Consider the following 11,692-nt stretch of genomic DNA (forward strand, 5'->3'; position numbering starts at 1 on the left):
AAACCGCTTTAGTGTCCGTCAGAAAAGATCAGCAGAAGAAAGGACGTTCTTTAAAAAGTTAAATGTCGTCACAGAATGTATGAGCCTACAGTACTCGGTGCGTCAAAATGTTCTGTTTTCGCTTATGATGTATTGTGTATTATGATGTATTGTATTGTATCAATTATTCCTTTAAAAAAACTTTTGTTACTATTTCAAAAACCGCGCTCTAGCTCTCTCATGGTTGAGAATCACGCACTAATACATAAAATGGGTTTAATAAATGCTTTTTTATTAAGGCGCTCAATCAATCAATCATTTAGAAGTTACAGCCATTGATAATAATAAAAAAAAGAATATTGAATGACACCTATTGCTTTATTTTAACATATACCTCGAAAGTATTAAATAAAAATTACTCGAATGTAGCTTAAGCTTTTTTAGCATATTTCGGTATATTTATTAGAAGGATGTCAAAGAAAAATAATAATTTAAGATGGCGGTTATCATAATGAAAATCTAAAACTGATTAGTTTTTGAGATAAGATACCTTATATCATGTACTGGCTTGTTTCACTAGCGGGTCTGGAAAACGGAAAGATCTACAACAATGTTTAATGTGTACGTGTCTTGTTTTAATTTAAAATTCTCAAATATATTGCTTTTATGTATACATAGTGGTTAGTTTCTGTTGTTTTTGTGTTTTCTTCTTTATTTTGGATGGGTCACCCTGTATATTGATCCACATTGGAAGACTGCACGTCAAGACGAGTTCAACGATATATGATAACATATGATATACATAGCGAGAGTGTTTTATTTTGTTGGTTAATGGAAGATAAAAATTCGTGTTTTTCTAAAGGTCAATACTGGCCTTTCGTCTGACTGTTGTCTGAAAACGTTTTTGACACGACGTTTCGGCTAGGAAGTATCACTAGTTGGTATCAAGTGAAAACGTTTTTGGACAATAGAAGTTCCTTAGAGAAACACGAATTTTGATCTTCACTGGGGCAACAAAATTTGAAAAATATAAAATAAAAAACTCACGCTATAACAGTTCGATATATCATATATTATTCATATGTCGTTGACATCACTTGATAATGACTAGTGATACTTTCTAGCCGAAACGTCGCGTTAAACATATTTTTAGACAATGGAATTTCAAAACGCCAGTATATGACGGTATTCGTATCACTTCTAATCAGTTTCGGGTCCAAGAAGGGAACACTGTTGTCAGTCTCCGCCTCCATGGTAAACTGAATGTGACGGTTTTAGCCATTAAAAACATCCAAAGTGTCTTTTGCTGCATTTTTGGGAATTGCACATATGATATCATCCACATATATTTTTAAGAAGGGTTCTAAAAGATAGATTGACTACATATAAGAGTGATATTAGGATATAAAAAAGATCGTGTGTGTTGACTGAGCATAGCATACATAATGGACATCATCCAAACTTCAACGAAACCAAAATTTGTGCCACCGAATCGAATTACAAAAAAAGATTACTCCTTGAGTCGTTTCAGACAACCTTTGACGTAGATGCAATGATCATAAAACATCACACACTGCACCTAGCGCATAGGTACTCATACTTACTCTCCCTAACCCAAAAAAACGAATAGAACTGAAGATAACGTCACTAAAGATACTCTCAATAATCCGGGTATAAATTGTTTTGGTGTCACCTGGTATTTGCAAAATTTCCTACCACATAAAATAACATCGACTTCCAAACTATTTTTGTTGCGTTTTTTCTCCTCTCGTGTCGTCAGCGAGCGTCTGCATGGTTTGCAGAAAATCAGTTGGGTTAAAAATTAATAAAAATGTAGCCGCAATAATCGATTGCAAATTATAAACATTAAGTAACTTGAAGCAAAACTAATGCCGCCTCTTTTTCCCAAATTTTAAACTCAACCTGCAAAGTAAGTAAATTTTTTATTTTATTTAATTATGGAAAAGGAAATAAACGTTTCCGAAAGCTCGGCGTAGTAGAATAGCCTATCTCCCCAAAAGATTTTCTTCAGTTTTGGTATTCGAACTTAATCCTCACGATTAACACTGTGTCATATAATATTTCGTTTGGGGTTCTTTCGAGTCTCGATTTTCCTACCTCTTTCCTCCAGAAATCCATCTCTGTTGCCTCCAGTGTTCTCATTATCTTTTCTCTGAGTTTCCAAACTTTACAACTATATGTGACTATGCTTTTTATAATGGAATTATTTATTTAATGATTGTTTCATCTTGAGATTTTTTGCTCCCATGCTGTTTAGCATGGTAATAGCCATGCCTTGAGTTTTCCGGTCTCTAATTGCGCAGTCTTGGGTTCCACTATCTGATATATTGATTCTCACCTCTTGGCAAGATTTTATGTCCCGTCCGTCTACTAGAGCAAGGTCTTGTATTCCGCGGATATTTTAATCTGATTGTCTTCAAAACTCAGGGTATATAGGTTTGCGTTGTTCAGTGGGATGCTCATCCTTTCGCATTTTTTTTTCCATGTTTTTCAAGTTATATCTTAAACAAAGTGGGTGACATGCAGCATTCTTGTTTAAGCCACCTATTCGGTGCGAATCCGTTGGACATTTTATTGTTTTAGCAGTAGTAGCTGAAAACCAACACACTACGGCCTAGCAGCCCGCAAAATCGTAGAAAGATATAAAAAATGATCTCGCTATAGCTGTTTTTAGAAATACAAGAAACTTTTGTGTTAAACTTTTTTTTTATAGATCTTCTATTTCTTGGATAGCGTAGTCGGTCATCTTACGTGATCCACGATGTACATCGTGGATCACGTAAGCAAATAATTGGTGGAAATATATTCAGATTTTTTGTCGTTCAGGTTTCTAGAAACTTAAACTTAACAGAAAATTGAAACCTAATTGAAATGACATTATTAACTGCGACTTGAAAACCCCATAAAGTTTATATAACCTTCTTTCCCAAGCCGTTAACATAATGGAATATACGTAAATTAAAAACGTCACCCGACTTGTCTCGTGCGGTTTAACCCGTTTTCTTTCAAGTATTAAGCAGTTTTATAATTATTTCTTTACTTGTTTCTCATTGTGATCTGTTTATATCGCAATTAAAATAATGAACTTGTCCTTATTGTAATGCTTATCTTCCAGCTACCGGACAAAGTCAATCGGAGAACGAATCGGATATTTCCGAAGCAGATTCGATCAGGAGCTCATCTCCAGGCATAACTTCATCTAACCAGAACAAGCGCGCTACAAAAAAGAAGGACACCAGAACAAAAGCTTTGGTTGGGAAAAATCTAAAGAAAAGAATACCAGTAGTGGCAGTTCCGAGGGCTCAGATCATTCATCTACTGCTAAAAGTCGTTGATATGAGCATAGGTAAAACTGCATTCGTCTTTCGTTTGAGAGTACCTAACTAATGCTGAATTTATTTTATTGAAAAATTGTGTATCCAAAAGTTATGAGTGCGGATGTGTTGTATGCACTAAAAGTAGTAGATATTATACATGATCTCTCATAAGTATCTCACATCACCAAATTGCCTTAATTTACATTGAGCGCCCTGTATCTTATTTTATTTTTGGTTTTGTGAGAAAATTTTGTGGTTTCTTCCTTCAGATTTCCCTATCCTTAATCTGAATAATTTCTCAGATATCTTGATTAATTAAATTTTTTTGATGATATATTATTATTTGTAACCATTTGTAATTCGTGGTAATCGTTTGTACCATGAAATTTTCTACTTTTAAACTAAGAAAGTAAGTAAGGTCCTCTAACACACTTATGACATGTATGTTGATAAATATTTTTATCGCACATTAAAACAAGTATTAACCAAAGCGTCCTGAAATTTAATTTTTTTTGAATTGATTACTTTCAAGTTATAAAGTTTCTATATTTTTCATAAATCCTATTATTTCTTCCGAAAAAAAAAAATTATCCCAAAGGACATGCAATAAAATGGTTTATATTTTTTTTCTCATAAATTAAGTAAGGTGCGACAAAAAAAATTGCTTGCCTTAACTTCACTGGACTTAAGTTTGAACTAATTTTTAAAAACGCTTTATTTTCTTGTATTTTAAGTTGTGAAAAACGTTCGTTTTATGTATATGTGTATTACATAAAAAGCTCTAAACTGTCTCTCTTTATGTCTTACTTTTTATGAAGTAGGCATATATGACTTTATGGAGACAATGGGCATTTCCCATATTTAAGATGAATACATTTTGTGATTTTCTGAATAAATACAGATTTGAAGTTTTGTACAGTCATAACAAGTTGATGGTTGGCATTTTTTAAGATATCAAATTGAAATTTTAAGCGCGGCCTACTGCCGTTCTACAAACAGAGTATTTTGCTTCGCGTTAGAGATATCTGAAAAAGTTATACCTGCACAAAATTATTATTAGTTGATTTTTTTATTTGATAAATTACTGTACCATGAAAAGGGAAATCTCTACAATGACAGTGTAATTCAAATTCTTTACAAAAATAAATAACACTAACACAAAAGAATAATTATTTTATTTTTACAAATAACAATTTATCAAATGTGATCTCCATCAACTCCGTTTATTCGAATACATTTTTTAATTCTTGTAAGATTTTGTCTGGATATTTGTCTGTGTTCTGGGATGCTAATTTCTTTAGTGGCTTCTCTTATTCTGGCACCCAGCTTATCTCGATTTTGTCGCCCTTGTTTTATAAACTTTATTTTTTATCACTCCCCAAAAATAAAAATCTAGTTTTGTAATATCAGTGCACCTCGGAGTACACAAGGTACAAAAGGACTGTTTGTTCCTATGGAGCGCAAAGAAAATTTTTGATTTCACAACTGACGAACAATCAGCTGGCTGAAAATACTTGCCGCACAATGAGAGAGAGAAGAGAAACAAGACCTATTATTTGACATCGACGTTCTGGGAATATTGATCTTTACAATTTATAGGGACTACTTCTGATCCAGTATCTACAATTTTGCTATTGTACAGTTCCATTACAGGTGAAGGTGGTGAATGTAGCGGTAACGGTAAAGATAATGCGTGTCATTTAAAAAATTCGCAATAGTATTAATTTAGTTTTTTATTCCCATCACTTTTTTTTTATGGAACAAGTTTGTGTAATGGGAGCACGTTGCGGATGTGTTCTGCTAAATTTCGCAGCAACTTTTCTGCTACTACGAGCAAAATCATCAAACGATCGGATTATTTCGATATTTTCGTTTAACGTCAACTCCACTTTAATACGGTGATCACTAAAAAGAACTCAATGTAATAAAATGAAAGTTTAATATGATTGACATTAGTGATTTCACCAGTGTCAAATTATTATCGAATAAAAGAAAAATTTTGTGTAAGTTTTGACCAAAATAATGAATAAACTCCAAATTTCACTATTTACTATCTACTATCTACTATCTCTCTATATTTAGATATCCAAAATATTGGAATCTTAAATTCTCACATTATCACACTATATATCGAAATTAGGAATAGTTTTTTGCTTTTAACTCCAAAACGTTTCAAAATATGTAGAATAAAATAGAGAGGGCTCTATTTCAAATTCACTCCTAATTTTCTCTCTCCAAAATAGCTTCAGAAAGCTGTAATGTATTTTACATAATGTCCTAGGTAGGTAATTTAAAAAAAATGAGTTGGTGTGTGGTTAAGTGAAATGCCTTGTTCCAAACGTATTTTCGATACCTTTGTTATGAGAACCGAGAAGTTTTCTAGATTTTATAATTTAAATTGGCAGTTTTTTTATTCTGTTTAGGAATTAATCTTAATTAAAATAGTTGAATAAGCGTGGCAACGAGGCAATGTCGCCAATATTTTAAAAATTGAAATTATATTAACGCACCCCACTTTTTATTGGTCTATCTTTATCCATTCTCCATATATTTCTAATAGGCCATCGAAATTGGGAAACCGTGTATATCTAATAGCCTGTGTACTTAATATTCCTGCACAGGTACAACCAAATCTCGTATGAACTAAGTAAGACTCTGAATGTCTGCGCAAACAAAAGCACGAATCACCGTCCGCTCGGTGTTAAATATGTTCGAGCAACTCGGCTATAAATTTATAAACTATTTCTTATTAAAATGCATTAAATAAATTAGCATCGTCTCCCGTAGAAATGGAAGAGGCGCTCGCGTGGTTAAGGGACAGTTTATCAGACGCCGTGGAAGATTACGAGGAAGGAAATAACGAAGGTATTCCATTAGTGCCTTTAATGGATTATGCAGAATCCGCTATGGAGAACGACGAGTTTCGGAGGATGCTGAAAGCATTCGGGATCCGCGAGCCCTTTGACGAACAGGTGAGATTATTCCTCTAGTCGAGCGCAAGGATTAAACCCCCTGTGTCGAGCAAAGCCGATTTCTACGCGGATATATTTTTCCTTCAACATTTTTGAGGCGTGAACATTCTGATCGGTTTTGATAGGTTTAACGGGTAAATCGTATTACCCCACTTATTTTTGCAGCACTGTCTATTGCGTTTTTTCACGCTACGACCTCCTTACCCTTCTACCTTAACGCCATTTCTTTAATAGCTTCGGTCACTTGCTGGAAGTGGCGTTTTTGCTTTGTCAGCAGTGTTCCAAAAAAGGTTGTAATGCAATCTTCTGCATCATTGCTAACTCCTCTCCACTCTTCAAAGCTACGCCATAGGATAAATTGAGATTCACAAAATGATTCTAGTCAACGAAAAGGGGAAATTTTCCACGAAATACATGAAAAAATGGACCAATTGAATGAATTTTTAGTATGCTATGAATACTAGTTAAATGTTTAAAAATGTTCGAATAATATTAAGTTTGTATATTTATGTTCTGTGATATTGGATGTCAAAGTGTTCTAGAATTAAACAAGATCCAGTAGGTTTGTGTAAAAAATTCTTTTTGTTGAGCTTTACTACGGGGTGGGTTAAAAGATAAAAAGATTATGAAAAGCAATTTTTTTTCAGTAAATTAATAATTAAAAATTAATATGTAATTTTTATTCTACTAGACGGATACCATTTCACACAAGGTGTAAATTTAAATTGTTTTCTTTTTCCAAAAGCAATTATTTGAGCACATATTAAGAATTAGTTTATTCTGTGATGATTATTTTTCAGGATAATATTTTTATAAACAACTTACAAAACAGGTAGTTTTCAACATTATTTAGACTTCATTTTGTCCAGTTTTAGAAAAGACTGTAAAGTACTGATCTTCATAATTCATGGAATAGAAGAACTAGAAAATTAATGTACCATATATAATATACCAGTGAACACTACGCCATATTTCAGATAAGTCGACGCCTATAAGAGATGCTTATTTTAATTCGTAGGTAAATGATTTTTCAAACAGTTTCATCTTATGGCAGGGGTGGGAATATGAGATCTCTAAATCTTCTTTCTCTGGTGCCATGACTATTCAACGATGATTGTTATCATGGTGGCTACCATGTTGAATAATTGTTTTGTTGTCAGCTTGGAACAGTTGTACTGCAGACTTACCACTTCTTTAGCCACGATACCTATAATGAGGTACTGTATGTTAGACTCTGTACAATTTCATGGACGGAACATAAAATCAAAGTTGCCGTCTTCTAATCAGGTTCATTTTCTGTAAGCACAAAGTCAGTTTGAAAGTAGTTAAGTTTGAACTCAACGTTTCAAGCGGACGCTCAATTATAAAGGTTTAAAGTTCACCGTAGTGTAACAAGGGAACAAGGCACACAGTAATAGAAAGTTAAGTTCGCAATGCATGATAAAATGTATACATTCATCTTCGAAAGTATTTTACTCCCAGGCAGTAGTGGACTATCGTATCTTAACAAATATGTTACGCTTCCAAATCCAAGTGTCGGTTACTTATATTCATTTACAACGTAAAAGCAACGAGAAAAACTGGCTGTAAATTTCCTACAATTTGCTAATTAAGTCTTTCCATGATTTGTTTCCTCTCAAACAGCCTTTGTTGTCATCTTAGAAAATGTATGAGAAGTTCTTCTTATATTAACAATAACACAATGCCGCTTTTCTTGCTCAAGCCCTTGAAAAATTGTGGAAGCTTCGTTATTTTTAATTTTGGGTCAATAGTTTTAATTTTAATATTTGAAACCACCAAATCGGAAATCAAATCTTTAGAAAAAAAGTAGACCGCGACCTCAATATAAGTAATTTTTTTTGTTTTGTTGATTGCATTTGTTTTTGTTGATTTGCTTTTGCTTTGCTTTGTTGTCTAAATTCACACCTTCGACCTCAAGGAATGGCATTTTCGTCTATCTGCCCCCGATCTACCACTTATAAACTTACTATAAGCCGATCATGTTTCTTACTTTTAAATAATACGTCCATGTGTAAGACAAGTTTCTTTTAAATCGGACATGGGACTCCATCTATTCTATTATAGCTCAAACTAAAATGGAGAAGCAGGATTTATCGATTTTGTCGGTAATGTCGTCTTACAATTCGCTTTATATTCATCTGAAATCTTGCAACTACTGAATCAGAATGTTGCTTTAAATCTCACACATCTCCTTATGGATCTTGGCACGAAAATTATTTCTCTGTAGTTTTCTTCTCTCTCTGCGCTTGTGAATCCCTAAAATAATTATAAATAATATTGTTATTTCAGGAAAAATATTGGAGAATTCCGGGCGAATTACCGCTTCAAATATTGCAGAGTTATTGCGATCTAATTCAGCAAGCCATCGATAGGACATTGACTGAGGAAGGACACTTAGAACCTGCAAATGAAATTCAAAATGATAAATCTAGCGACGAAGACGTCTTCCAAAAGCTCAGGGCTATGACCAAGCCAAAATCCCCAACCCCAATTGCATCCAAGCCGGCTGCGAACCAACAGAAAAAGAGTTTTGTCTTAGAAACTGATTCTGAAGGTGACAATGAAGTCGAAGATCATGAGGTGAATATCACTGAAGTAAGGGAAGACAGAGACATCAGCACAAATGGTGAAATGGAACAGAAGAATAATGATTCAAACCATGCAACTTCTACAAGACCGTCGAGAAACCCATTGGATAGTGACGATGAGGAAGAAGAACAAACTGGGGACAAAACCAAGAGAATTCGTTCACCTTCGGATTCTGATTCCGGAAAACGCACAATGAAACGAAGCCGTGTTCTTATTGAGAGTGATTCTGAATGAAATTTGTATTTGTTGTCCAATAAAGGTTTTTGCATATGTTTGATTTTAAAATAATGCAGTGTTCTTTTGTCTTATTATTGTTGGTGCAATAACAACATATGAGCTTGATGAAAAACCAAAAGGTTTGCCAAGAAATTTACTGTCGTGATGCAATTTTTGCCAACATGATCTGACTCGGGTTAACAAATAAAAATACAGTACAATCGTTTTGGATAATACGCACTTAACGTAATGCGGGAGCGCGATTTCACTATGTGCAACGGCAAACTAACGAAATCTTTGCACACAATATTGAAAAAAAACCATGAAACGAATGTTCGGAAGCAGGACAAGCCCCTCTTTTTGGCATCTTGTGTATTGGGAGTTATTTCATTTGTTCAGTCTTCCCAAACATTCCAAGCAGGGGAGTTCTGATTACGTTTAAGTTAATAATAATTGCCCCAGCATTGCCACGTTGCCGCATATATGCATGTATTTAAATATGTATATTTGAAATACATCGACCCTATTTACGAATTTAAATATATTTATTTTGTATTTTAAATGTAATTTAAATACAAATGTCCCCAGAATTTTGAATACTATTATGTAGTAATTTAGTATACTAGGCCGTACTAGGTAGGTTAGGCAGAATTCTGCTTTGGATCTAAAATTACTTTCGGGAAATAATAATTATAATACAATAATAAATACTTGAAGAGATATTTCGCAAGTTATATCCTGTTTTGAAAATAATGTCATAACAAGATGGTATGTGTTGGTTGGATAAAACTTACAATGAATCACCGAAAGCTGTTTCGAATTTTTTGACTCATTTTAGAGTAAGTATATTAATACTACTTCTTTTATTTCATTTATTTTTTTCTCATATAAAATTAGAGGTGCTAGCTAACCAAGATTTACGTAATTGCTTTTTAGAATCTCGAATCGCAGCGACTAAAAACTTATTCCTTATACTTTCGTACCACTAAATTGTATTGGCAATTAAATACATTTAATATTTGTATTTATTATTTACAAATCTTCTAAATTCCTTATGCGTCGGTTGTTTACCACTCTTGTGGCATAATATATTACTAAACACATCAATACAAATATTTTTTCGTAGAGACTTTCACAGGATACAGTGATACTATTTACAAATCTTCTGGAGTCGCCCAGCGTCGGCTGTTTATAACTCAAACTTGCTGACGTCGATTGGTTGGTTTCCTCAGAGCTTAACTGAAACTAGGTCGCAATCTACTCTGTACCTGCTTATATATTGTATGAGCGGGGCGCATAAACATTGGGCTTTTGATAGATTTCTATAGATTCTCGGATTTTTCTTTGTTAGAAGAAAATGATTATCTGTAAGAAGTTTAGTTTTATCGAAAAGATTTGATGTCCGGTGTTAATCATAATGTTCGGCAAGTGCTGATAAGTTTATTTGTCGTAGTCTTGTTCTTTGAACCTTGTTGATATTTTTCGTCCGGTCACTGCAAACTATTCTTTGCAGCATAGAGTGCTGTAGAGTTCTGATATTTCAAACGAAATTTTTTCTTTGACGGACGAAAACGTTCAGAGATTTTTGGACACGTGTTAACATTATATTTCTTATGAAATTTTGATACATGGTCAGGGATACTTTGTATGTAAGAAAAAACAACAGTATGGATTTGAACGCTTAATATCTCTAATGTGGAAATTATTTTAGAAAAGAGCAGATGTCAGGTGTTTTAATTCTGTGTTCAGTGACTCTACACAGCTCACAACAAGGGAGTTAAAAACCGATAATTTTGGGCCAAATGGTGATGTGTACATTGTACATTTACGTATAAGGAAGCGTCAATTGTAAGAATTAACTCAGTTCGTGCCCTCTCTTGTTTCGCTGCCATCAAGACACTTGTTCAATCCTTTCAAACTTTGGCACACCTGACATGTTCAACAACATTTTCGCATTGAAAGCTTGAAACTTGTATTTTCCCCATATCACCAAAAATTATACATTGGCCAAACCCCCTGGGCACTTAAATCTGCAACAATCTGCAAAGGCAATATATTAAAGTTGCTGATGCAATAATGAACATTGATAGACTCAACTTACATATCATAGTATATATATTCCATGTATTAACACTATTACATGACTTTTTTAAGTTATTCTACTGCTAAATCGCTAAATCGTAATAGAAAATATAAATATTTATTACTTTTTTAAATTATCTCTTTTTAAGAGAAACCGCATTACTGTTAATTCGATACTTACATTAAGATAATAGGGGATAAAGTGTGGCATAAAATTTACCATTGAGCATTGAGTATAAGATTATGAAAACTGAAATAGTTGTTACGATACATACTTCTAAACTGACAAAACTAAATAAAAATAAAAATTTAATCTCTCAAAAGTTGCCAGGTCGACTGTTGAATTGAATGTATTGTATCTGAATAATTTAAATGTAACATCCTGTATATTGTCTCGAACATTTGGAAAATTTGTCAGTTATTGGGTAGAAATATGAAGAGATTGTCGACCTTTTTTTTGTTTACCGCAAGTGCAGGCTAGTTGTGATTCTAAGA

At 33.5% G+C, this 11,692-nt stretch overlaps 1 protein-coding gene across 1 annotated transcript in view; it reads left to right on the top strand.

Annotated features, from left to right (window-relative positions):
* The window catches only part of LOC132700724 (protein timeless homolog), a 277,802-nt gene extending 268,643 nt beyond the window's left edge, over positions 1-9,159 (top strand). Inside the window, exons 18-20 of the mRNA XM_060668230.1 lie at positions 3,116-3,346; positions 6,105-6,289; positions 8,600-9,159. Coding sequence (XP_060524213.1) covers positions 3,116-3,346; positions 6,105-6,289; positions 8,600-9,133 — 950 coding nt within the window. The 3' untranslated portion in view covers positions 9,134-9,159. The remainder of the gene's footprint in view (positions 1-3,115; positions 3,347-6,104; positions 6,290-8,599) is intronic.
* The last annotated feature ends 2,533 nt before the right edge of the window (positions 9,160-11,692 follow it).

This window comes from Cylas formicarius, unplaced genomic scaffold (genome assembly GCF_029955315.1).
Source record: "Cylas formicarius isolate icCylForm1 unplaced genomic scaffold, icCylForm1.1 PGA_scaffold_4__25_contigs__length_36172078, whole genome shotgun sequence".
NCBI classification, from domain to species: domain Eukaryota; kingdom Metazoa; phylum Arthropoda; class Insecta; order Coleoptera; family Brentidae; genus Cylas; species Cylas formicarius.